This window comes from Engraulis encrasicolus, chromosome 24 (assembly GCF_034702125.1).
Source record: "Engraulis encrasicolus isolate BLACKSEA-1 chromosome 24, IST_EnEncr_1.0, whole genome shotgun sequence".
NCBI lineage: Eukaryota > Metazoa > Chordata > Actinopteri > Clupeiformes > Engraulidae > Engraulis > Engraulis encrasicolus.
The window spans coordinates 25558890-25584967 of NC_085880.1; the positions used below are offsets into that span (position 1 = coordinate 25558890).

At 44.3% G+C, this 26078-nt stretch overlaps 1 protein-coding gene across 5 annotated transcripts in view; it reads left to right on the forward strand.

Annotated features, from left to right (window-relative positions):
• The first annotated feature begins 2715 nt into the window (after nt 1-2715).
• mypn (myopalladin) overlaps nt 2716-26078 on the forward strand; it is a 34444-nt gene continuing 11081 nt past the window's right edge. For 2 of the 5 annotated variants that reach the window (XM_063191423.1, XM_063191426.1), the window contains exons 1-13: nt 2716-3080; nt 4774-6152; nt 11423-11598; nt 12001-12052; nt 12413-13397; nt 14106-14177; nt 14833-14974; nt 15248-15271; nt 16101-16217; nt 16379-17576; nt 22205-23608; nt 24292-24433; nt 25720-25806. In XM_063191423.1, the coding sequence (XP_063047493.1) occupies nt 4783-6152; nt 11423-11598; nt 12001-12052; nt 12413-13397; nt 14106-14177; nt 14833-14974; nt 15248-15271; nt 16101-16217; nt 16379-17576; nt 22205-23608; nt 24292-24433; nt 25720-25806 (5769 nt within the window). In that variant the 5' untranslated portion in view covers nt 2716-3080; nt 4774-4782. The remainder of the gene's footprint in view (nt 3081-4773; nt 6153-11422; nt 11599-12000; nt 12053-12412; nt 13398-14105; nt 14178-14832; nt 14975-15247; nt 15272-16100; nt 16218-16378; nt 17577-22204; nt 23609-24291; nt 24434-25719; nt 25807-26078) is intronic. The other 3 variants (XM_063191425.1, XM_063191427.1, XM_063191424.1) reach the window with 3 other exon arrangements.

Below are 26078 nucleotides of genomic sequence, written 5' to 3' on the forward strand. Positions count from 1 at the left end.
GAGTTGGAGTCTCCCAGGTGGTCTTTCACTTCACTATCAGATTTACCACTTTCTATAGGATATCCTAGCCAGGTTATCACTGTTGCTACCTGTCCCTTTTTTACCTAATTGTCTCTTCTGGGGGGAATATATTTTAACTGGACGCAATAGCAGTGGGTGCTATTGCTTAAGAAAAGGGGTTGTCTGTGTGGGTTGTCAAATGTCAAGGGTTTTAGTCAAACAGTGGTGGCAACCTTATGCAGGGCCGGCCCAAGGCATAAGCGAACTATGCGATGGCTTAGGGCCCCCACTCCTCTAGGGGCCCCCATGACCAGCAAAGTTTCAGGAAGAAAATGAACTCTCCATCATTTTCGGTAGTCATATTTACTGTATTTCTCATGTCTACCACAATGGAAACAGGAGCCATGTTCTATTGGGGGACATTATAGTGGGTACAACATAATTTTTGTACCACTTTTAAATGTAAAAACCTTGCCATAAATGCAGAATATAACGAAGAGTAGTAGTTTTGAACTGAAACTAAGATATGATATTCTGTCGTGATAAATGGCTTTCTGTTTGTACATCATATCATGCACTGAATTTCTTGGAGGAAAATTTGTCAGACAACCTACTAGGGATGGGCATACGGTGAAAATTTCTTCGTCGATCGTCGGGAGAATTAATGATTAATAATCGGTTAACCATTAACATTTTTATATTAAAAACAGCACACATTTAGGCCCACCATGCCCTATACTCTTGTAGGCCTATAACAAAAATACATCAAAAACATAATGTTTTTCTTCGAGGATTTGTTTTTATTAACAACACAAGTGTCAAGTGATTAACAAGAAAAGTTAAACCTGAAGTGCCAACAACGAAGGCACATAACGGTGCAGACATCGAGGCGAGGCTAGGTTGAGATGAATCACCGCCGTCTTTTACAAGGCTTGGATGCGTGGTGTTCAAGTGATACATCATGGTCGTTGTCAATTAACTGTATTTGTAATTCACATTGCAGTAATTACAGTACACTTTGTCATTTTCTAACCGAAAATGGTCCCACGCCACACTTCGCCGAGACCTCTTCATGGTTAGGCAAAGCCCGCTCTATGGAAGCTCGCATGTAACAAACAAGTCAAGCCAGGGTACGGTGATGGTGAGATATTGCTCCCTGCTGCCCAAATTGTGTAGGTGTAACAGCGAAATGCATTGCATTGAGAACGTGCACTAATGACCTACATTCAAGTTATTTTTTAGTTTTTGTTTAACGGTTCGTCGGAGAAAATTAATTTCTTCGACTAAATGTTCAATGATCAATCATCGGTTAATCGGTTAATTGTGCCCATCCCTACAACCTAGCCATGTCCTTAGCTCCTATCCCTCACTCGTGCAAGTAAATGAAGCTTATGAAGCATCTGATGCTGAGTAGGTGGTGGTATAGGGGGGGCCCGATGAAATTTTGCTTAGGGCCCCATAAAGGCTTGGGCCGGCCCTGACCTTATGTATCATCTTTTTGCACTTATGAGCAACTTTGGATGTAGCCTTTCTGGGTAGATGTTGTGATATCACTCAGAGAAAGAAACATACACTAGGCCAACATAAAGTTTCAATGGACTGTATTGTTGAAGTGGAAGAGACCTGAGTGCTATACTAAGAAGCTGGTTCAGGAGTGAAGCAGGTTAAGTTAAGAGGTAAATCATCTAATAGAAGAACCTGGAGTCCTCATTTTCTAAAACCAGGTTAAGTTAAGGGGTAAATCATGTAATAGAAGAGCCTGGAATTCTCTTTTTTTTAACAAAAGACTCTCCTCAGGGACATTCCACAAACATGATAATACTGGACGAGCCTAGAAACCTGTGAATAAATAAGCCTGCAGGTGTCATTTAGATAAAACACCCCGTGGCTAAGCAGCTAAAGTGATATATTGCATCAGAACCAGATATGTAGTAAACCAAGTTTCAGTGGACTGCATTTTCATGTGTTCAAATTTTTCCATTTCCATGATGCATTAATGTGTTAAGTGACAGCAGTTACTGTTGGTCAACAAGGAGAGCAGAGTATTCTGCTGTGAGAACAGTAGAGTGACTTGACTTGAAAGCTTTAATGTCCTTTAAAAAGGCAATTTGATTTACAGCACAGCAGAATGAATGGCATAAAAACATATAGGCCTACAATAAAACACATACAGTACAACAAATACACTCAATAAATAGCTAAACATATAGTTACTATGTAAATAAATACGTAATAAATACAGACCACTGGTCAAATGCATCCATTAACCCAATATGAAAGTCCATAATGTCATGAATGTATCTCCCACATCTTGTTCAATTCGTTAATTGCCATGGGGATGAAGGAGTTCTTTGCTCTATTCGTTCTAATATTGGGGTATCTATACCTGCGTCCTGAAGGGAGTGTTTGGAACTTAACTGTGTGTTGGTTTGAAGCTTGCCTTGGTGTGGTGTGGTGTGGTGTGGTGAGAGGCATTTCTAATTCTGTTAGTGGATCTGAGTCCTCTTTGACAGACTACCGTAGGTGCTCTCTCCTGCTGCTGGAGCCTGGAGCAGGCATGGCAGGGCAGGGGCAGGGGGTCCCTTTACCCAGCAGCTCCTCCAGTCCAGGGGCCTGGCCAATGAGCAAGGGCGCTCCCCCCTGTGGGCACATGGTTCGGGCCACCCCCAAAATAACCTGTGAGCCGTGCTGCAGTGCTGACAAATGTTGCTACTTTTACTGCTGACAGGTTGCCCCCCCACCAGCTACTTTGCCTTCGTGTCTATCTCCTCCTTCCAAACCCCAAGGTTAACTTGTGCAAAAAAGTAGAGGAAGCAAAGCAAGCAAAGCGTGGGCAGCTGCCCTCGGGCCATTTTTTTTGTTCTCTCTCTCTCTCTCTCTCCTGGGGGGCCTCCTCTTCACTGGACTGTCCCGGAATACGCTGCAGCCAGGGGGAGAAACACACACACATACATACACACACACACATACACACACACACACACACACATACTCAGACATACATACACTCACACCGCTCACAGGTGTGCTTGAAGGACTTGCCACAGTTCGGACGACCTCCTGTGGGCTGAAGAGTAAAGGTAAATAAACGAACCCCCCCTTTTCATTTCCTGCTGCCGTTGTTACCTGCCGGCTGGGCCGGAGAGAGAGATAAAGAAAGAGAGAGAGGGAGAGCAAGCCAGTGCCCTGGGGGCCACACAGATGATTGAATTAGCTTGTTTGTTGTGGTATGTGCATGCAAGTCATACTGCATGGATGGCAACTCATCCCACTCGCGTGCTGTTCCTTATAACTTCACAACCGAAAGAAAACTAAAGGAATCCTATTGGCCCAGTGGCATGATAACTAAACTCTGACTTGATGTGTGTCTTTGATTTCTGCTGATTTGCAGGGAGCTGAGTAGCGTGTGGATGAAGGATTTCATTCCCCTTTGCACAGCACACTCATTAGATTTAGATGTAGATAAGGCTTCTATTCTTGCATGTGTTTTTTTTTAAGTCCAGTAATCGAGTCAATGAGAAGTGTTTTCCACAGTGGTGAAAGTAAAGAGATTTTTACTTGATTTTTTTAATGTAAAGTGACCCTGCGGTGCTAAAATTAGCGATGACTTGGGAGAGCAGGACTCTGTTTGCAAAGGATTAATGTACACGGCAGCTGCCACTGCAGGTCTATTGGAAGGGCACGGGCTGCCACCGCTCTTAATTGCGCCGGTTTGAGTGTCAGTAGCATCTGCTGGCCCCTCTCCTGTTTCGGGCTTCAGTAACGACTGAGGGCCCACGTCAGAAAAAAAACCTGTTTAATATCTGTGTCTCAGCGCAATGTGGGTCAATCTATTCAGTACTTTTAATTAATAAGGTCTGACATCAGAATGAGAGTCAGTGTTTACCTCACAGTGAGAGATTTCACAATCGTTAGATGTTTTTTTTAAATGTCTTGGAGACCAGACATACAGTAATAAACTGAATGTGCCTTGTAAACAAATATCTTTAACCTACTTTTGCTCTGTCTAATTGGCTAGCATGGCCTACATTTTTTCTTCTTCTTTGAAACCCACTTAGCATCGAAAGTTAACATTATGTGTTTTCTTTGTAATAACCGGGTGTTAACATTATAATAATTTTTAAAAACTTAACATTTTGTTTTGATATGGTCTTGTACCCAAACATGTTTTTAACTTGAGAGTTAAAGCGTGTTGACAGTGTGAAGGTTTCGAACAGAGTATCTCTGCTAAATCTGGAAGTATTTTATTTTAAGATGCCAGTGTAATTATGGAAAGAAATGTCATCATACTATTTTGTGAAACCACTGGCAGGCGGACTGCATGCAGTCTTCTCCGTAATGTAGTTGTACACAATGATGATTTTGTGCTTTGAAAGTTGTGATAGATATGAAGACACAGATTTCAAATTGAAGATGAAGGAAAACAACTTTTCCTTGTTATCTTTTGAATAAAATGGTTTTCATATGTGTACCATTCAAATCTCACAAAAATCTCCCAAATCAATTACTTTCTCAAGATTTGAGGTGAGATGACATTTCAGATTTCAATATGCCAAATCTATGACAACATAGGAAATCCTTTCCAAGCGTCTAGTTTTCAATTGTAGCAATTCATCCATTTTTGTGACGAATTGCATTTTGGCTCTTTCAGGAATGTGCAGTGCAGTTTTGTTTCTTGAGGGGTACAGAAGAACAGAATGGATATGATGTGATGATTGGTACTAGGTCATTTGGTGACTTATTCAGTAATATGCAGTGCATTTCTGTTTCCAGAAGAGCAGGATGGATCAGCCCACGACATCACTGTCACAGCTTTTACGGGAGAGTTACCTGGCAGAGGCCCGGGCTAGGCACAGACACGGCGAGTCGGCCGACTCGGACTCTACCCCTTCTCGCCGCTTCCTGTATGGCAGCCTGAAGAACAGAGCAGAGGACTCTGGGACGCAGGAGGACTCTCAGTTCCCCGACCTGTCGGCCTTCCTTAGTCAGGAGGAGCTTGACAAAAGTGTCAACCTCGCCAGACAGGCCATCGGCCACGAGTCTCACCAAAATGAAAGGTCAGAGGTCAAACCTTCACAGACCTCGTCCTCCCCACCTGCGGCCTCAGCCATGCCCTCGCCCACGATAAAAGCCCCCGTTGAAAAAACAGAAACTGTACCTCAGGCACAGTCATTCACAGCCAACAGACAACCCTCTATAGAAAAAACAGACACTTTACCACCACAGGCACAGTCATTCACACCCAACAGACAACCCTCGATTGAAAAAACAGAGACCCTACCACAGGCACAGTCATTCACACCCAACAGACAACCTCCCTTTGAAAAAACAGAGTCATTCACACCCAACAAGCAACCAACGCTACAAAACGCAGTGTCACACGACGGCGTCATAGGAAACAACAGGGCCCCCAGAGAGCCTCAAGCCCCGGACTTCAGACGGCCCGTGAGGAACACTCCTTATGGCAACGAGGCCCAGTCCAAAAAGGAATTCCTCAACAAAGCTGCCGACTTCATTGAGGAGCTGTCCTCGCTCTTCAAGGCCAACAGCTCCAAGCGGGTACGACCTCGTTCCTGTAAGCCCCACAGGAGCAGGCTGGGGAACAAGGGCCAGCCCGACGGCCAGGCCACCTATGGCCTCAATGTTGTGGAGGAGCGGGAGAGACCCGTTCACTCTTACGACGCAGATGCAACAGAGGCCCTATGCGACGAGGAACTCCCTCAGCAGGAGCAGGAGGAGGTGGACATGGCTGAAATGATGGAACTGGAACTGGAACAGGAAACGTTTGTCCCACCTGGCTGTACCCCAGCTGGAGAACCTGAACGGGAACCTGAACCAGAAGCAGAACTGGACCCAGCGGTTGAGGCAGTGGCTGAAGCGGAGGGGGTTACTTATGCTGAGGCTGATACTAATGCTACTGCTGGAGCTGGTGCTGAGACTGGCCCTGGTGCTGGGGCAGAGGCCGAGGTTGACGTCATGATGGCCGAGACCGTGGCAGTGGAGAACCCAGCCCTGCTAGAGGCCCAGGCCTCAGACGAGCCTCCCTACGAGCCTCCTCATTTCATTCAGAAGCTGAAGAGCCGGGAGGTTCCCGAGGGGAGCAAGGTGCGTCTGGACTGTATTGTAAGAGGTCTCCCAGTCCCTGAAGTCCGGTGAGTAAAAATACATTCCAACAAATATCCTTGCATGTGAAGACGTATGTTTCAGCAGTTGTGGGCCACCTGGTTACATAGTCTACAATTAATGTCAATACCACCTACTGTATGTATAACAAGTTGTTCTGACATTTCTTTTCATCCTTATGACGCTTACATGACACCCTTATGTAGACTACGTCAAATAAAGTGTTTGCAAAAGCAAAACCATTGGAACCAATTTAGTGAATTGAGCTAATAGGCCTATTATACTGTATGTCACTGCACTGTAACTTCAAAAGACACTTTGCCCATCACTAAACTATTTAGGATCTAAACTCGAGAGGGCAGAATTGAGAATATCTTGTTACAGCTTCGTTAAGTCATCTTACGTCCATTAAACTCTTTGGATGAGTAAATGCTGAATTGCTTTGTAATGTCCTCCAGTAAAATTATACATTAGCTGTTCACAGAAGAAATGTAAATTTTGGCCTAGTGTGACTAAGTATAACTAAGTATAATCTAGAAATAGCAAAGTTTTTCTTTTAGAGAGGGAAAGACTTCAGCTTTCATCTCATCAATGCTGGCTTGTGACTAGCCACAAGAAAACAGACCGCAAGTAGGCCTAGACCTGAGGGAGTATTGAGTTAATCATATTTTTCCTTATACTGCAGACTCTTAGCTTCACAACGATATTCTTAGCTTCACAACGGGATTCTGGGAATATCTGATGAATTTATAGAAAACAGATACAGTATGTCAGCTCTGAAAGTTTCTCCAGCCATTTTAAAGACAAATGTTTTGCTTTTTGATAAAACAATACTGTTTTCGGAAGAGTTGAGCAGTAACCCAACCTGCACATTCTGAAAAAAAAGTGAAATGAAATGAAAATGAAAAGGCAGAAGAGTCTGATCTTCTCAGTTTCGCTCTCAGTGACATGTGGCTCTGGTTTTGAAATTTAGTCACATTTATGGATTATGACTGGGCTCAAGGTGATGCTGGAGCAGAGATAAATAAATAACAGGCAGATGATTGTGAAGACATTGAAAGCAGGTAGGACTGAGGACACCACATTGTTGATTGTTGCCATTACCACTGCTTTGAAGGCAGTTACAAGAATTTCAAAGAAGGTCAAATGCATCAAGATGAGGGCACATACCTTTGGCCCAGAGAGGAGGCTCAAACTCCAGTCTGAACAGACAAACTACAGTGGAGTAGAAATGTTTAGATTTGGGCTTTTTATATCTCTAATGTGTGTGTACCGTGTCCATGATCCCCCTCAGATTCCCCACATTGGTTTCAGGTACAAAGAAAATAAATTTGCGCACTGTCACCACAATTTAAATGTAAAAGCAAACAAACCACAAACCAGAATCGGATTCTCATTATCCATGTACTTCACAATTATTTTGCACATGCTTAAGCCTTCTCTGTCTGAGATTCTTTTTTTAAATCCAGAAATGACAAGCACATCTGGTCCAGATCAGTTCTTCTTATGAAAAACTTTTTTCTAGCGGATGTTGAGCAGAACTGCTAGTGTTTGGCCAAAGAAGGGTGTTATGGGAAATCTGCTGTGAGGACAGTGGGGTATCTGACAGGTGACATGACTGGTCAGCTGTGACTGGCCCTGGTGTCATTTAGTCAGCTGTCTGGTAGGGACAGTGTTATGTCAGGAATATTAGATCATCTGAACTTTGTTAGTATGCCATGAGTATGTGCAATTTTGTTCATTGTGTGCGTGCGCGTGTGTGTGCGCGCGCGCGTGCGTGCGGGCGGGCATGTGTGTATCTGTCAATGCGTATGTGCGTGTGCGTTTGTACAATCACTTGTGTTAATTTGTCTATCAGAATGAAGTAGGCAAGATTGTTGTTATTAAATCATCCGATTGATGAGCATAAACACACCACACCACACCACCACACAGAGGAGATGGGCAATAAATAGCTGAACCAGAATGCCCCGTTCCCAGGCATTTTGTCACGTGTCTGGTTGCTGGTTCTGTCTGTGTGGTGGTGTTGGCCAGCCTTTGAAGTGACGGACAAAGGCAGAAGTTCCTTCAGCCCAGGAGGTCAGGGAGCGAACCGGCGGGTGTGACAGAGGCGTCCCAGTGGACAATGTTGACAAGCAGCAAGTAGACTTGGCAGAGGGACTGACGTCCATTCCATGTGGACAATAGGGGCACACACACTTGGTGTTTTAGCTTAGGACTTGAAGGATGATATTGGAGTTGACTTTGGGGGATACTGGTAAGAAAGGCTCTCTCTCTAGCACACACACACACATGTCGTTTAGGGCAGTTGATCTATCAGAAATCCTATAGTCGGTCAGATTTTTGAGGTCTTCCGGTTGGTGTTGTGTTGTGTTGGTGTGAGATTGTGAGTGGTATCTTTCCAAGTGTGAAGGAAGACAAGGTGACACGCTAACACAAACTGACTTGCTCAGCTTTTGTTTCATGCTGTTGTTCTAAGAAGACCGCAGTAACCGTTTAAGGTTTAAGTGGACACTTATCTCTTGTATATTTACTTAAAATACATATGTAAATGAGTTCCCTTTCCCTCTCTCAAGTAAAGAGGATTTATGACTGTTTGGCATTTCTAGGTTAGTGTATGCGCAGCTCAGCAGGGCAGCCTAGTCAGTCGCACTCGAGTCGAGCATGATCATATGTGCAGTAAATCCTATGTTTAGCCCTGTGTGTGTGTATGCCGGGTATGCAGTCATATTCGTAAGCTGCTGGGTCGTGCAGGCTTGCTTGGCTTATATCAGGCTAGAGCTTCCTGCGATGTTGGCCTGCCTGGCCTGCCTTGCGTCTGGAGGAAAAATAACCTCCCCCCCTTAAACAGGTGCAAGGAGTATCCTCCACCAAGAGGAATAGCCCCACTCACTCACTCACTCACTCACTCACTCTGTATAGCCCCCCACTGTCCAATTATATACACCCCTCCCTCCTCCCTCCTTCTCCTACTCCACATGAGAATTGCTATAGTTTGTCAGAGAGTACATTGCGATCATATTGCACCACTAACAATGGTGGACTTCTATGACGGCGAGGAATTACAAGCTTGACGTATTTAAAAAAATACTTTGATGGGTGGAGGGTCAGTCAAGGGGTCAGTCCAAGGAAGTAAGTTTTTTTTTCTTTACACTTTATTCTCATTGGAGATGGAGAAGTTGGCTTGATTGATTTGGTTGGTAGGTTGGTGAACTGCTTTGTTGGTTGGATGGCTTGTAGTATACATGAAGATGTATGAGTAGCCACTTACTGCAGATGGTGTCGCCGGTGGGCCTATTAACTATTTGTTGAAAATACTCAACTACATCGTAACAACATTGCTGTGACAGTACCGAGAGCCTTAAGTAACACATTAAGACATAGCCATTACAATTTTGGTGACAGTAAGGTTATAACATTGGCTCTGCGCTAAGGGGTAATTAATAGCGAGATGTCAAAAAATGTAATAGTGCTCATTGAGCACATTGATACCAGTGATGGTTGGTGACTTTGGTGTATGTAGCAATAAAGATTTTAAAGATGTTTTGTTTGTCACATGTCTTCTTGTGCTGGTACAACCGGTGCTGAAATTAATGTTGCTCTCTTGTGTAATAAAAATATCAATAAATAATAGTTATATTTAGACACCGTGAGAACAGTTGTGTCATCTCAGCGTGTAGAAGTAGCGTATTTCTTTTACTCTTTTATTATTATTCCGGCACAATATTTAGCCTAACATCAAATCTCAATATCTTGTTGGTATATATTAGTTGTAGACTTGTACACACCTGTGCTTTAGACAGGTTATCTACCACTAACCCATTAGACTCACCTTAACCCTTACCTTTAGCCTAATACGTGTAAGATATATCAGATTTTCTCATCAATCATTTGTTTGGTTTGGTCATACTTTGTTTTCAGATCCATCTAAAATGATTTTATGATTTGTGTATAGTCGACAACACAGCATTTTTAGACTGTGACATGTTGTGCAATGCTCTTGGTTGGCACAACCATGAGATTCCATAATCCAGTATACAATGTCACTGATATGAGGGAATTCTGTCGATGTGGGGACCAGTCCAGTGATTCAAGTGCGACTGGAGGCACGATCATCTCACTCACTCACACCTGTTTGTTTATCGTGGGGGGTGCTGTACACACCAGCCATGCTTCATAGGCCCAAAATAAACTGTTGCTAATCTTGAAAGCTGAAATATAGTGGAGGAGTACAGAGTACAACCATGCCAAGAGACAGGCTCTCACATCAGCCCAGTTACTGGTCCTTCAAGAGAGAAATAATGACAGAAAAAAAATCACATGGTATAACCTAAATTATACATTTTTTCAGAGTAAAATGTGTTATTGAATGGGATCATACAGATATACGTATATTCTAGAGTAGTTTTGAAGGTAGAGTATGTAGGATTTTAGCCAGTCGGCATGGCAACTATGCTGCCCATTCCCAAGTCATGATTATTTACAAAGTAAACTAATATTGGCCCTACTGTGGCACTAACGGTAAGGCATTGGTCTGCTATGCAGCCCACCCGGGTTCGATTCTGGCTTGGGTCCTTTGCTAACCCTTCCCCCTCTCTCTCTCTCTCTCCACACACTTCCTGTCAGTTCACTGCCCTACCATAAAAAAATTACCGGTAAATCAAAAGACAAAAAAAAAATCTTAAAAATAAATAAATGAATAAACTTATATTATATTTACAATGTACAGTACATTTTGCAGCTAAAGATGTCTATTACTGGAATTTCCAAATGGCGGACAGGAAGAAGAGCCAGTTTTGTATGAAAAGTATTATTTTGAAAATAATGTACAATTTTACTCTGTACTCTTCCTGTAAATTAAACTGATGTGTTGAATTAAACCCGAACTGATGATTAATTTATATAACTGACTTACTTAGCTTACTTAATTTATTTACCTAATTTAAATTATTTAACACGGTATTGGAAATGACCATATATGCTCTTAGTGTTGAATGAACACTGCTGTGTAATTCTCAAGTACTCCAATTATACACTATACAACTATTCTTTCATTTTGTAGTACTGTATTATCCTGCATCTATCCTCGTCATAGTGCCATGTGTATCTTTCATATGTTCACATTTTACAGGATATTGATTATGACTATTCATATAATTATAATTTTGTAATTTGTTCCCATATGTAATAATTTTCTAATCGATTGCACTTAATGTTAATCAGTTATTATATGCCAGTGCCATTACAAACACCTTTGATGTACTTTGCTTTTGTTATATGCTTTTGTTATGTCGAGCAGGTGGTTCTGTGAGGGAAAAGAGTTGGAGAATAGTCCTGATATCCAGATCATCACCAATGGAGAACAGCACTCTCTAATCATCGCAGAGGCTTTCGAAGAAGACACGGGACGATACTCCTGCTTTGCCTCCAACTTCTATGGCACGGACTCTACATCCGCAGAAATTTATATTGAAGGTTTGGTAACTAAGCTTCATCGTTATCAGTTGTGTCTCCTTCATTACATGATTATTTTATACTTTTGTCTTTCTTTTTTATTTGTTTACTGTTTTTTATTTTCATTGTCAAGTGTTATTACTACTTTTTCAGTAGCAGTTTATTGTATTTTTCTTTTTCTGTTTTCTGTAAAGCAACACAGAGGCAGAAATAAAAGGCACTTGCTAAAATGCAATTGAGTGAGCACTGCTGTGCTGTGGACTTTGAGATTTCATGTGATATATTGATGTGAAACTCTCTCTCTCTCTCTCTCTCTCTCTCTCTCTCTCTCTCTCTCTCTCTCTCTCTCTCTCTCTCTCTCTCTCTCTCTCTCTCTCTCTCTCTCTCTCCCTCTCTCTCTCTCTCTCTCTTTCTTCAATGCAGGTGCTTCATCTTCAGAATCTGAGGCAGAGCATAATTTTGAGCAGTTAGCACAGTAAGTTTTGTGGAGCATGATACATTTTTTATTTCACATTTTATGTAGCCTTGGAAAGTAAATGTCACTGACAGGTTTGTTCCAGAACATTCGCTTAACTAGATAATGCTAGTTAGTACAAACCACCATCCATGTATAACATGCTAAGTAGCAGTGGAAATGTGTTTGTTAAGAGCACTGGCTCTGGCACTGGCTCTGACATAATATGATTTAATACGACTTAAAATATGCCAAATGCAAGGAATTCAAGACTTACTTTCTCAACTAAGTTTGTCCATGTTTGAGAAAGAAAAGTTTTACTGTACGCATACTAACTATGCTGCTAACGTCTTGTTTCCTTGTTCTTGGAAATCCATCAAGGTTGCCAAAGCAGGCAGCCACGTCACAGGACACCTTGCCACCAGTCTCCAGCAGTGCAGCTAATGCAGTTGTTGATGACACACAACCTGCAACACCAGCAACCATTTACTCTGAAGCACCTGCACAGACAGAGGATTCTATACAGACGGTGGACACCAGTGAAGACCCTGCTTCCAATCAGGTCCTCTTTACACCGCCACCCACTGACCAGGTCGCTTCGCCATCTGCCTCCAATCAAGTCGGTTTTACTCAACCAACTGCCGACCAGCAGGCTGCCTCTCTAGCTGCTTCTAACCAGGTCCTCTTCGCCCAGGTGCCTGCTGCCCCAGCATCCGGTCAGGTCTTCTTCTCTCCACCACCTACTGCCCTGGTGACGTCTCCACCTGCTTCCAACCAGATCCTCTTCACACCACCACCCTCCACACAAGAGCCCACACCTGTTTCCAATCTTCAGGTCCTCTTCGAACAACCACCCACCGCCCAGGTGACCTCTCCACTGACTCTCACCACTGGTCAAGTGGCTTCTGCACCCGCTCCCACTCAGGTCCTCTTCACATCACCAGACGCAGTCCAGGAACCTTCTCCCCTTCTGGTGAGCCCTCAGCTGGAGCCAGCATCTCTCCTGGTCCCGGATCTCAGCAGCACGCCTGCTCCCCTGCAGGAGATCCCTCAGGAGCCCCTCTCCCTCACACAGCCCGTCACGCCTCCGGACGTCATCTCTGCTCTGGTGGACTCGGGCCCACAATCGCTGCCCCCGCTGGGCATCTCCACGTCCCCACCCTCCCTGGCACCCACTTCCCTGGCACCCACCTCCCCAACCCCCACCTCCCTAGCCCACACCTTCGTGGTCCCCACCGCCTCTCTACCGCCTCCCCAGCAGCCGCTCTCCATCTTGGAAGAAACCTTGGCCCCTTTGTCACAAGCACCCGCTGCCTCTTCAACGCTGCCTCCCCTGGTACTGGGCACCCAGTCTAATGTACTTGAGGTAGACCATCACCTTCTGCTTTTTTACCTACCGTAAATTCTCATCTTCATTTAGGTGCTTTAAAGTGGTAATGCCTTTCACGGTGGGGACTTCTGTGGGATAAAATCTATGTCTGATCAATATTTATAGCAATACTCCACAGTGGGAAATACCTGAATATAAAACCCTCACATATACCTGTAGTAGTAGCACTAATATTGTGCTTAATATATATATAAGCCTACTGTACTGTTTAAGGATCATTGACATCAGGGTGGTACAACAACAGCTAATGCCACTATTGTATGAATTAAATGTTTTTTGTTTTACTGGATTCTCTAAAAAGCATATTCATTACATACATTAATAACCAAGTACTACTTAGTTTCCTTAATTAACACTAGAGTGGAATTAGCTGTGGTTGTACTACCTGACAAACGTCAATGATCCATAATTCATAATAGGCTGATTGATCTGTATTGTTTTATTAGCATTGGCTACGGTTACATGACATTTTTAATTCCGAATTAATAATTTTAAATTAAATACTTCCGTTGAGTTTACTTTGATCTTTCATTTAAATTGTGAAGTGTTTACAGGACGTTTTCAAAGCGGAATTAAGCTTTATTCAGAATTCAGAATAATTAATTCCGAATTAAATGTCTCATGTTAACGTAGCAATTGATTTGCATTGTTTCCTCAGTAAGTGGCTGTGTGCTTGACTTCCAGGGTCAGAATGGAGGCAGCTATCCTCAAGGTTTAGATGGAAGGCCAATAATGGCGGCACCTGTCTTCACCAAGGTATTTTTTGCTGATACAGAAATAGTAACATTTATAATAAATGTTAGTGCTAGTGGGAGGCTACTGCACTTCCTTGAGATTCAAGCTTTATCAGTGAGACATGTGCACAAGTTCTTGTTTGCTTGTAACTTACCACCTATAACAATGATGTCCTAAATGAATGAGAACCAGTACACAAACAGATGAACAAAGAATCAGTTTGATCTGGATTGTTCACCAAGCTGTCTTGAAAAAGCCTCATACAAGAGGCTGACTTCCATACGGATGCTCGGGGGTGTGTGAGTTAGTAGCTGAGCACAGTTTCATAATTTAACTGGTTAAAAAGATAGACAACATTTTTTGGCCTCACTGTAGGTCTTCTTCAGGGCTTAAATATAATACAATCTTATTGAAGGCAATGGAGAATTTCTTCATGCATGTACGTGTTGTGTGTGTGCGTGTGTGTGTGTATATGTGTCCGTGTGTGTGTGTGTGTGTGTCAAGAGAGATCTGACTTTGGCTAAATGTATGTAAGCGTGTGCTGTATGGTGAATATTATGTGCAATGATGTCTGCCATGAGTGTGTGTTTTTCTGTATTTATGTATGTATGCTACTGGACACCTTCCTTTCCCTCTGGATTAATAAATGATACTCTATTCTTCTCTACTCTACTAGAGTCTGCAGGATCTGCTGGCGCTGGAGGGCCAGTTGGTGGTGCTGGAGTGCCGTGTAAAGGGGGTGCCCTCTCCCAAGGTGGACTGGTACAGGGAGGGCACGCTCATCGAGGACTCTCCCGACTTCAGGATCCTGCAGAAGAGTAAGGAACCACTCCTGCATTCTACAAGTTTGGAGTGCGGAGTCTGCACACTTAAAATCCCTTTTTTTCTTTTTATAAAACATAGAAATATAGATATAACATAGATATAAAACAAGGAAAAAGGGATTTTAAATATGCGGGGACTCCTCACTCCAAACTTTCAGTCAGCATTTGTCCTGTATTCCTGCATTCAGTCAAGCTTTCCTTTAAGATTTTTTTTCCTTTCATTTTATTTACATATGTTGCAACAATGACTTTCTTTCTCTTCCACAGAGCCCAGGTCTATGGCAGAATCAGGTATGTATTTGAGTGAATAAGGAAGCTAAGTGGAATGAAATCTTGAGCACTGATCTAAACTTTTAATCTCGCATTCATACTTAGCCCATAACAGACCGTTCAATGGATTTAAATGATCCAAATTGAAAACTATTATGTAAACTATGTATATTATTAAATTATGTAAACTATGCATTATATATAGTATTATACTGGTTACAAAATAGCTAAACAAGCTAGAAAATGTGTGTGCGTGCGTCCCTGTGTGCGTGCGTTCTTGTGTGCTTGTGTGTGTTCGTGTGTGTGCGCATCTGTGTGAGAGACAGAGACAGAGAGAGAGAGAGAAAGAAAGAGAGAGAGAGAGAGAGGGGGAGGGAGAGGCAGTGAGAGTGAGACTGACAGACAGTGAGTCGCCCTCCTCTTGTTTTTTAAGAGGAAGTGGCCATATTTGTACCCAGAACATTTTTCACGTTTCATTTCCCAAATCTCAGTTGTGTGGTAGACTATCTGAGATGTTTTTCATAGCTTGGTCTCAGACGGGAAGCTTGTGTTCTTGTGTCTCTCTCTGTGAACGGGAGCCAGTGTTGCTTCACTGAAGTGTAACCTTATAAGGTAGCCGAACAGGCTTATGTCAAACACAGACGGCCAGAAATCCTTTCAAGGTGTCCAAAGCCCAAGGCAATCTTTAATCAACAGCGTTGATTAAAAGGTTATTTACGGTACACCCAAGTCATATTTTGTCAGGAGATTCTTTCAATATCCACTGTCACTGCCATAACTTGATGTCTATATATTATATGCAATTCCCCATTCAGAATGTGTTTGTGTTTTCTTTTTTGTAAACTTCAAGAGGAGATATGCACTTTGGTTATTGCTGAAGTCTTCCCCGAGGATTCTGGAACGTTCACTTGCACCGCCAGCAATAAATATGGCACAGTCTCCAGCGTGGCTGCTCTGAAAGTGAAAGGTAATACTTTGTCTGCACATCGTCTGGTGTTTACAGTACAGAAAGCATACGAATGTACACATTGTCCAAGCACATGTGCACATGTGCAGCACGTTTGTGATTGGATGCATCATTGACGGTTAGGAGTGTGTTTCCATTATCTTATGTTTGCACCCATTCAGGCAATGTCACCAGCACCAACACAAACCATGTAAACACCACACTGTCCAGCCTAAACCTGGAGTCCACACTCCCTAAGGTGCCCGGTCAGGCCGCCTCGGAGTATAAGCCGCTGAGTGTGAAATCCCAGCTGGACGGCGCCCTGACCAACTGCAGCAAGGCTTACTCCAGCACCCTCTCCCTCGACCCGCTCAGCCTCAACAGCACCCTGCGCTTAGATGCCTACAGCGCCAGCATGCCCAGCCTTGACCCGCTAAGCTTCAGCAGTACCCGCCTCGACGCTTTTAGGCCCACCCTCATGTCCGCCGCCGCTCCTGCCGCCCCTCCTGCCGCGCCTGTCGCCATCGAGCCCGTCGCCATCGAGCCCATCAGCTTCAGTATGCCTCATCTTGACCCTCATAGCCTTAACCAGACTGCTCAACTCTATGAACCAATGCCCAGCTTTAACCAGACTGCCCAACTCTATGAACCAACGCCCAGCTTTACCCAGACTGCCCAACCCTACGAACCGACCCCCAGCATTAACCAGACTGCACAACCCTACGAGCCGACCCCCAGCCTTAACCAGACTGGCCAACCCTACGAGCCGACCCCCAGCAGCCTACCCTCAGTGCCCCTTCTCCAGCTTAACTCCCCCCACCTCCCCAGCCTCTGGCCTGCTCCCCAGCCTGACCCCTCTAGTCCTCCTCCCAGAGACGCTGGGCCCGTGCACGGGGCTCTAGAACCAGCAGCAGCCTACATAGTCCCAGCAGCAACCGCCTCTCCTTCTGAGCCACTAACCTCCTGCCTCAAACCCCAGCTGGACCAGCCATCGCTCAGGCAACCTGAGGTGCAGTCTGTCCTCTTTTCCTCCTCCACCACCCCCACCATCACCTCCTCTTCCTCTGACATTCTCTCTGGTGCTGTGGTCATGCCCTCCAAAGCGGAGGGTGCTCCGGCCATGGCCACGGCCCCGGCGGCCAAAGCCCCTGAGCCCAAATGTACTGTACCCCTCCCAGATCCGCCGGCCTCCTGCCTCAAGACCAGGACGGACGGCATCCTGAGTAGCCGCAGGGAGGGGCGCTCGGCGTCTCGTGCGGGCCGCCGCGTGCATTTTAGACTGCCCGAGGACGAGGTGGAGGAACAGCAGAGCGAGGACGGCTCGGAGGATTTGTATCCATCGCTAAAGGCGCCACCTCCTGTCCTGGCCAAGCCTAAACTGTAAGTATTGTTTTTTAGATGTCCTTATTTATTTTGGGACGTATTTATTTTTGTTGAAATACGAAGCTATGTTTGTATTGTAGTAGGAAGCTCTGGGAGGTTAGCAAACTTAGATAATCACCATGTTAAATATACTACAATTATACGTACAACGATGTACTATTTTTTTTGTTGGCGGGGGGGTTGGGGGTTAGGCCTTCATTCAGATAGAGTAGCAAAGAGGGATAAATGACGGAGGCTGGGATTCAAACCTAGGGTTCCCAGGACCACATTTTTATGGTCAGGTGCATTAATGCCACACCCCCTGGACTTTGTTTCTTGGACATCTTGGCAAATGGTCACTCAATGAAGGTGCACTGCACTCTGTGTAATACCCTTAGCAGTTTCTTTCCAAAATGTATGCTGCCCATTCAAAAATGTTACCTTTTTCACAAATACTTGCCAGCACCATCAAATTCCAAGTAGGCTATTCATTATGACTGGGAAAATTGCACTTTTCATACAGGTACATGAAAAGGTGGATCGTCTCCATGTCCGCCATTTTGAATGTCCAGAAACAGACATTTTAGCTGAAAAACTTACTGTACTTCCGTGGAACCAGTAAATATTAGTTTATTATTTAGAAAATGTTCATGAAAACAACAAATTTGGCAATAGGCAGCACAGTTTCAATGAGCAGTATTTTGCAATACCTACTCTGGCCACCATCCTACACAATGCACCTTTAATGTAGATGAGAAAGCACCTACTTGGAACAGTCCCCCACAGTGGTGTAGTCTACGTAGAACGCGGGTATACGGAGTATACCCACTTCTAAATTTCAGGGATTTCAGTATACCCACTTCAAATTGATTGACCCATTGTCTTGAATAGCACAAATATACAGCTCCAGGCCTTTTTATTAGAATACCATGAAAAAGTTGATTTATTTCCATAATTCCATCAATAATGTTAAACTGTCATGGATTGTAGATTCATGGCCCAGTTTTTTAACTATTCCAATCATTATTTTTTTTCTTTTTATATACGTTGGCCTTCCAGCTCAAAAAACCCATGAATTGGGGAATTCGCATTATTAGAATATTGTTATAAAATCACTTTTTTCTTCATCAAAATTCGGGTCACATTAAATCAGTTGAAATTTGGTACTTTCTACATAACATGCAATGGTCAATACTTGGTTAGGACATTCTCTGTCTTCGTAATGGCCATGATGCGTTTAACATTGAAGTCAATGGCAAAAACAGTGCATGGGAGTTATGGAAGCCCAGATATCCTTGATGCTTTGCTGTCAGCTGTTCTTGTTTGTTGACCTGGTACCCCACACTTCACTCTTCAATATACCCTGTAGATTTCCATGCCACGTTTTGGCGCTAACTCACCAGTTTAATTCTAAATAACCAGAAATGAAACCCCATTGAAAATGAATGGGGTTTTATTTCTGTTGAGTTAGAATTAAACTGGTGAGTTAACACCAAAACGTGGCATGGAAATCTTCAGGCATATTGAAGAGTGAAGTGTGGGGTACCAGGTCAACAAACAAGAACAGCTGACAGCAAAGCATCAAGGATATCTGGGCTTCCATAACTCCCATGCACTGTTTTTGCCATTGACTTCAATGTTAAACGCATCATGGCCATTATGAAGACAGAGAATGTCCTAACCAAGTATTGACCATTGCATGTTATGTAGAAAGTACCAAATTTCAACTGATTTAATGTGACCCGAATTTTGATGAAGAAAAAAGTGATTTTATAACAATATTCTAATAATGCGAATTCCCCAATTCATGGTTTTTTTGAGCTGGAAGGCCAACGTATATAAAAAGAAAAAAGATAATGATTGGAATAGTTAAAAAACTGGGCCATGAATCTACAATCCATGACAGTTTAACATTATTGATGGAATTATGGAAATAAATCAACTTTTTCATGGTATTCTAATAAAAAGGCCTGGAGCTGTATACTGTATACCCACTTCAAAAGATGCTCAAATATACAGTATACCCACCATAAAAAAGTAGACTACACCACTGGTCCCCCATGTACGGTTCCATTGTACAACCAGGCACAAAACAAAAAATAACAATTCATTCATTTCCAACTCTGACATTCTGCGTCTGTGAGAGTTAAACAGAAGCCATGGTTGCAGGTGTTTCATAGCTTCGCCATTCCTCCACGAGTGTCCACTCTGAAAATTTCCAGCAGCCGTCAGGGTTGCCTCTCTATATTGGGAAAAGTAAACACGCTCCGTAGGAGGGCTGAGCTTGTGTCCCCTGCGCTAGGAGCTGTCAAAGCAAAAGAGCTCCAGGCTGAGATTGAGATTGTATCGGGTCCTCTCACTGCATTATGTGGAGCTTTACACACTGGAAGAGCAAGTGGGGCTATTTCCGAAAGTAAGTGCTTTTCCTTGTTGCGCTTGCATATTATATTTGTACATTTTTCAGAATGGAGGAACTGTCCAATCTGTTGCAGAGGTAGATTTACTGAGTTGAAAAAGTAAAAGACCTGATGTTTTTTTTGTTGTTGCTTTTCCTCGGTTCTCGATTCAGATTATTTCACTAACTATCTGATGTAACTATTGGAACACCTGGTTTAGTGAATATGCTGGAGCAAATATGGACAGGATTTTTATTTTTTTAAGCTGGACTGTCCACCTCCAGTCTGTGGAGACTTTGGGGGTAATGGCCCTCTCTTACTTATTTATTGTGTTGGATAACCAACAAACAATATTTTGGTGTTGCTCATGGAACATATGGCATAGTCAAGGCTCAGCATAGTCCATGTGAGGGTATAGACTCCATCGCCTGGATATGCGTTGAACCTTTTATGGAGACTCCAAGTAGTCCCCATTGTCTTCTGCATTGTCACTTTCAATTATTTTCTCTCTACACTGTATTCTCTCTACAAAGTATTGTCTGTCCACATTGTATAATTGCAGATATGAACCATGCTGAATACTAGTTGTTCTTCAATTGTGTCAATGCTGAATAGTCAGCACTGCAGGGACTTGTTCTGTAACCTTTGGGAATATGTTTACTGTTCATGAGGTAAAAAGAATTGAATGTGTTTTCAATGTTTCATTTGGCATACAACCAAGAGCCTCTAAATCTCAATGATCTCCATGGTCTTTTTTATCCAGTGTGTGTGAGCTTCAGTGATTTTCCTGTTATTGCTCCTGCTATTGCTGTCCTTATTTTTGGAAGCCATACAATAGCAGTCATACAATAGCAAATAGTCATGACTTTTTATCTGGCCAATTGAGATGCTACCCTTGTACATGATGCTGTTGGCAGAGCATGGCCTACTTGTAGGTGGTATTTCTTATATCAACAAAACTGTTCGCTTGAAATCGTAGCTCTGAACATGTGACTGTACACAAAAAACTTTCCACAGAACAGCAACATCCTGTGAACTGGACACCTAAGAACAAACCTAACATACTGTAGGATGATCACGCAAGCTTGTGCCAATAGTGGGAAAGTATGGAAAAGAGCTAGAAATACAGTACAAGCCAATGCACACCTTTTTGGAAATGCTATGCATTTTCCTAGACAATAGTAGTTTGTTGTCAGGAAGGCAGGCATCTCTGTTTGCAAGAAAGGACTTCTTTGAAGTGTACTAGCTACTATGTGCTTTAAAGCAATACTTTGCAACCAGTGGCGGAACAATTGTACACAGGGCCCGAGGGCAAAACACTTATAGGGCCCCCTATAAGACCTGTTAAGATCACAATTGGGCCCCCACTACCAATGCAAGAGTGCCAGGCCCAGGGGCAAATGCCCTGCTCGTCCGTTCTATAACTCCAGCCCTGTTTGCAACATTTGGTTGGGTATCAGATGAGCCCCCCTATGGCCGTTCATTGTACGGTATGAAAAGCTTTGTTGGAAGAGTCTTGTTGGCTCATGAACTCATGGCCTCATAACTTTGACCTGCACAAGACAACTTAGAGGTCTGATTTTTGCCTTCCAGACTATAGGAGCTCCCGAGAGAATGTTCATTGGCCTCGTCAATTAATAGTAGTAACCACCGTATTGACTGACTTAATCAAATGTTGCATATTGTCCCATTACTTTGATTGGCAGGGTCATTGGCAGGAAGACTTGAACCTCTCTTTGGAAAAATTGCTGGCAAAAACAGTGCGCTACTACTGTATGTATTTTAATAGTTTGGCTGACATGTTCTCAGCAGCGGCTCTAACCATTTGGGGGTGACGTATACAGTCGACAGATAGCCCTTTTGAATTACTGTTGCTGCTGTTGTTTGGGCCCCCTACAAGGAGCAGATTTAGTGGGACCCATAGGCTTGCACAGATAGGGACGAGGTGTTGCTAAAGCACCGGCCCCTTTGCCCTACTGGATAAAAAATCCCTTTTTGAAAGTAATTTTTGAAACTTTTTTTGTCAGAATGTACTGTGTTCATGTTGACATAACAATGTACAAATGCTTCACGATCAAAATCATGTGGCAATAATGTCCCAATATAATACATAGCCTCTATAGCCCAGTAAGGCAGCCAGAAGTTGCACCTGCCCCTCAAAATGTCTGTGCACGCCCCTAGTGGGGCCCTAGGCAGTTGCCTAGTCTGCGTATTGGTAAAGCCGGCTCTGCGTGTTCTCCTCCTCCACAGGGATCCTGTCCAGCTCCAGCTGCTCCACAACCAGGTTCTCCTGGAGCAGCAGCAGGATGGCGGTAGCCCCCAGCAGGCCCCCGAGAGAGCAGAGCCGTCATCCCCATGGGGGACTGATCCATGTGCCCCAACAACCCACGCCCCTGTCACGGCCAGGTCGGCCCCCGGTCCGGTGCCTCCCCCAGCTCCTGTGGTGGTGGACTCCAGACCACCGGCGCTGCAGATGAGCCCAGCAGCAGTACCTGCACCTCCGGCTGTGAATACCGCCATGTCTCCCATGATGCCTCGGGTGGCCTCCACCTCAGCTCCTGCACCTGCACCTGCACCTGCTCCTGCTCCTGCTCCTGTCAGCATGTCTGCACCCCAGATGCCAAAGCTGTCTGCTGCAGCTGCACCAGTGAACCAGATGTCCCCGATGACTATGGCAGGCATGGGCATGGGCATGGGCATGGGAATGGGCATGGGAATGGGCATGGGCATGGGCACGGCGCCTCTGTCTCACATCGCCATGGCGCCTACGCCACAGGTGGCCCCCATGGCAGTTCCAGCCGCTGTGCCGATGAACATGGCACCTCCCCCCACCTCCACGCCGCGGCCACTCAGCACCACCTTCATGCCCCCGGCAGCGGTGAGCTCCCAGCCGCCTCCGCCCGTACCCAAGTTCATGACCACGCCAACGCCACCACAGATGAGCATGGCTCCTTCTTCGCCACCCAACATCAGCTCCTCGATGATCAACCTTGCTCCTCTCACCCCGATGTCTCCCGCTCTACCAAAAGCCCCCATTGCTCCACTGAGTTCCCCTCCAGTCCCGGCTCCAGTTCCAGCTGCAGTTCCAGTTCATGTTCAGGTTCCTCCCGTAGTTCCAGTCCAAGCCCCTGCACCGCCTCAACCCCCACTGCCTCCACCGGTGAGCTCCATCCTCTCCAACATCAACAACGCCCAAAACTTCAGCTACTCCCGTCCCAAAGAGTTCATCGCCGCCCAGAGCCTCTCCCCGGTCAGGAGCCCGTCCCCGACCGAATCCCCGGTGCCCTTGCTCCATGAGCTGGCCGCTGAGCTCCACCAGAGGCTGGCCAGGGAGAGAGAGACCAGCTCCCCGCTCAGCCCTGCCTCGTCCGTCTCCAGCTTCCCCATGTCCCCACGCGTCTTCCACACCCGGGTACTGGACCCGGCCAGCAGCCCCCCGTACATCTCCTCCCCGACCCTGGTGACGCCGGCCTTCGTCAACTCGCCGTTCCTGCGAGCCCAGTCTCCGCCGCAGGCCTCCTCCCCTACGTCCAGCAGCTCCACGCCCAGCCCCATCCAGAACCCTGTGGCCTTCCTCAGCTCCGTGCTGCCCTCGCTGCCCTCACTGCCTGGCACCACCAACTCCATGGGCCTGCCCAAGAGGGCCCCCATTGTGTAAGGACCACACTACCCCTAACAGCAGTAACAATCATTTTATATGCACACTATTTATTTTTCTGTTTAAATTTGAATCATTTTGAATTGATTGATTGATTGATTGATTGATTGATTGATTGATTGATTGATTGATTGATTGATTGATTGATTGATTGATTGATTGATTGATTGATTGATTGATTGATTGATTGATGAATGAATTATTTACCAGTATTTAGCTTATGAAGATTTGCTTTTTAACATTTTCTGTTGCAACAAAGCAGGAAATGATATATTTCGAGACTGCTGGTATTGGGTGGCACAATTTTAGCATGGGAATTTACAGTAGATCAACTCCATTGGGCTGCCGAATTTGAACATGATCTCACCTCACCTCACTCTACTGCTGTAGTTTATTTTAGCTTCTGAAGATGATTCACTGGATAAATTATGTGCATTGTTACAAATAAATGTTATTGGGACACTGATATCGCTGATATTGGGTGACACAATTTTATTAATCGAACTTAGATCAGCAGCAAGCAATTTCTCATGATCAAATTATTGCCTGCAATCATTGCCCAGAACTTTCATTTTATTGACACAGCTAATTTATCAGAATTTGCCTGCATTGATTAGTAGCAGTGAATTCTATAGTTTTTGGCTTGAATAATAACTCCTGCCTTTTCTGATACATTCAGGCCTCAAAGTATACTGAGGAAGACGAACCTGAGCCAGCGGCTTCCGTCTGATGCGGAGATCCGTGAGAGCAAAGAGAGCCTCCTTCAGGATATTGAGAAGAAGCTGAGATTTAAAGAAGATACGATACGCCCAGGGCCACAGGTATACCTTTGTTTTTAAATTTCACAACATAGAGTTTGTACAGTATATGCCCGTTGACTGTAGTTGCCATGCATAAAGGGAGTTAGCAGCAGAAGGGGAAGATGGATTGTATCTGTGAAGACATGTCATTCATTTAGGTCTTGTTATCCATAGAGTTTAGTTTTGAGCAACTGGATATCTTAGAGATTGAAAGACACATCATTCCACATTCGCAACAGAGGAGCTTCATGAGGTGAAACTGAAATTTATGAGGTTCCTCACTTGAGGAACGAAGCGTTAGTGAAACATGAAAAAAGAATTCCAATTGCTTAAACCAAATTCTTTGTATGGCGCATCAGACTTAAACACCTCAAGATAATGAGAACTCTACAAAGCGTCAGATGAACATTGGGGTAAATTTTGTTCCTACACTATCCAGGTCAAAACATATACAAGACCAACATCATGTGATTATTTACATTTTGTATTATCCCTCGTTTGACAAAGAATATTGTTTTTTTTTGTTTTTTAACCAATCCTGTTTTTTGGGTGTTTGTTACTTATCTTGGACATACAGTACACTACAGAGATACCTTAGACAGTTACATTTTCTGCCCTAGATTCAATGCCCATACATGACCAAATGTACTTGTGTGTTAAAGCATCATCCACACATTCCATTGATGCTGGATTCTTCTACTGCTTCCTCTGTCATATGTAACCAAGGATTTGGTAACTACAGTATTTGGGTGAACTTTTGAAGACCCTCGTGATCTGTCTCTACTTATGAGGCAACTGGGTGCAGAACTCCAGCCTTTACTGGTGGACCTGAGCAGAGATGAATTTTGCTTAAAAAAATGTAGCACTAGGTTTCTAGCCAGTGTCGTGTTTCGCTACAAGAACAGCTTTCATGGGAAAGACATTTGTTTCACACATGCAAACTCATAGGGCCACTTATTCACACAGTCACCTCTTGTCATCACCATCACCACTACCTTCACCATCATCTTCACCATTTACAGTGTAATGATTATCACCGTCATCATTATGATCGCCATAACAGCAATGTTTACTATCTACTTTACTTATCTAATTAATTGATCTGTTAAGTTTTTCATGTAACCCAAGAGACTGTAACCAAATCCTGTAGGAATCCAGCTGGAATGTGAGGAGAATGTGTGCGTGTGTGCGTGTATGGATGTGTGTGTGTGTGTGTGTGTATGTGTGTGTGTATTGTGTATGTGTGTTTCATGTGGCGTCGTCATGTGTGTCTTCACCCTTCATCCCCCCTCCCTGTCCTCCCATAGACTCAGCCTTTGCCTTATGAGGGGAAAGCAGCGAGCAGACCTCTTGGACCAAACATTCCCACTGCAACTGTCATTAACTATGACGAGGTACAAACCCAAGAAACAAAGCATCCCTCTGCTGTAGGCCGCCCATTACCGCTTTGCTTACTAGCACTGTGGGACACCATCACTCACGGGGGGGATGGGGGGGGTGGTGGGGGGGGGGGGGACCCCCCCCCCCCCCCCTTCCCCCAACCTCCCCTGGAGGTGTGACAAATTAATTCACTTACTTCTCTCCCCCCTCACCCCTTCCCTCACCACCACCCCCATCCACCTGTCCATCCATCCATCAACCCGTCCATACTCTCATGTCATTGGGC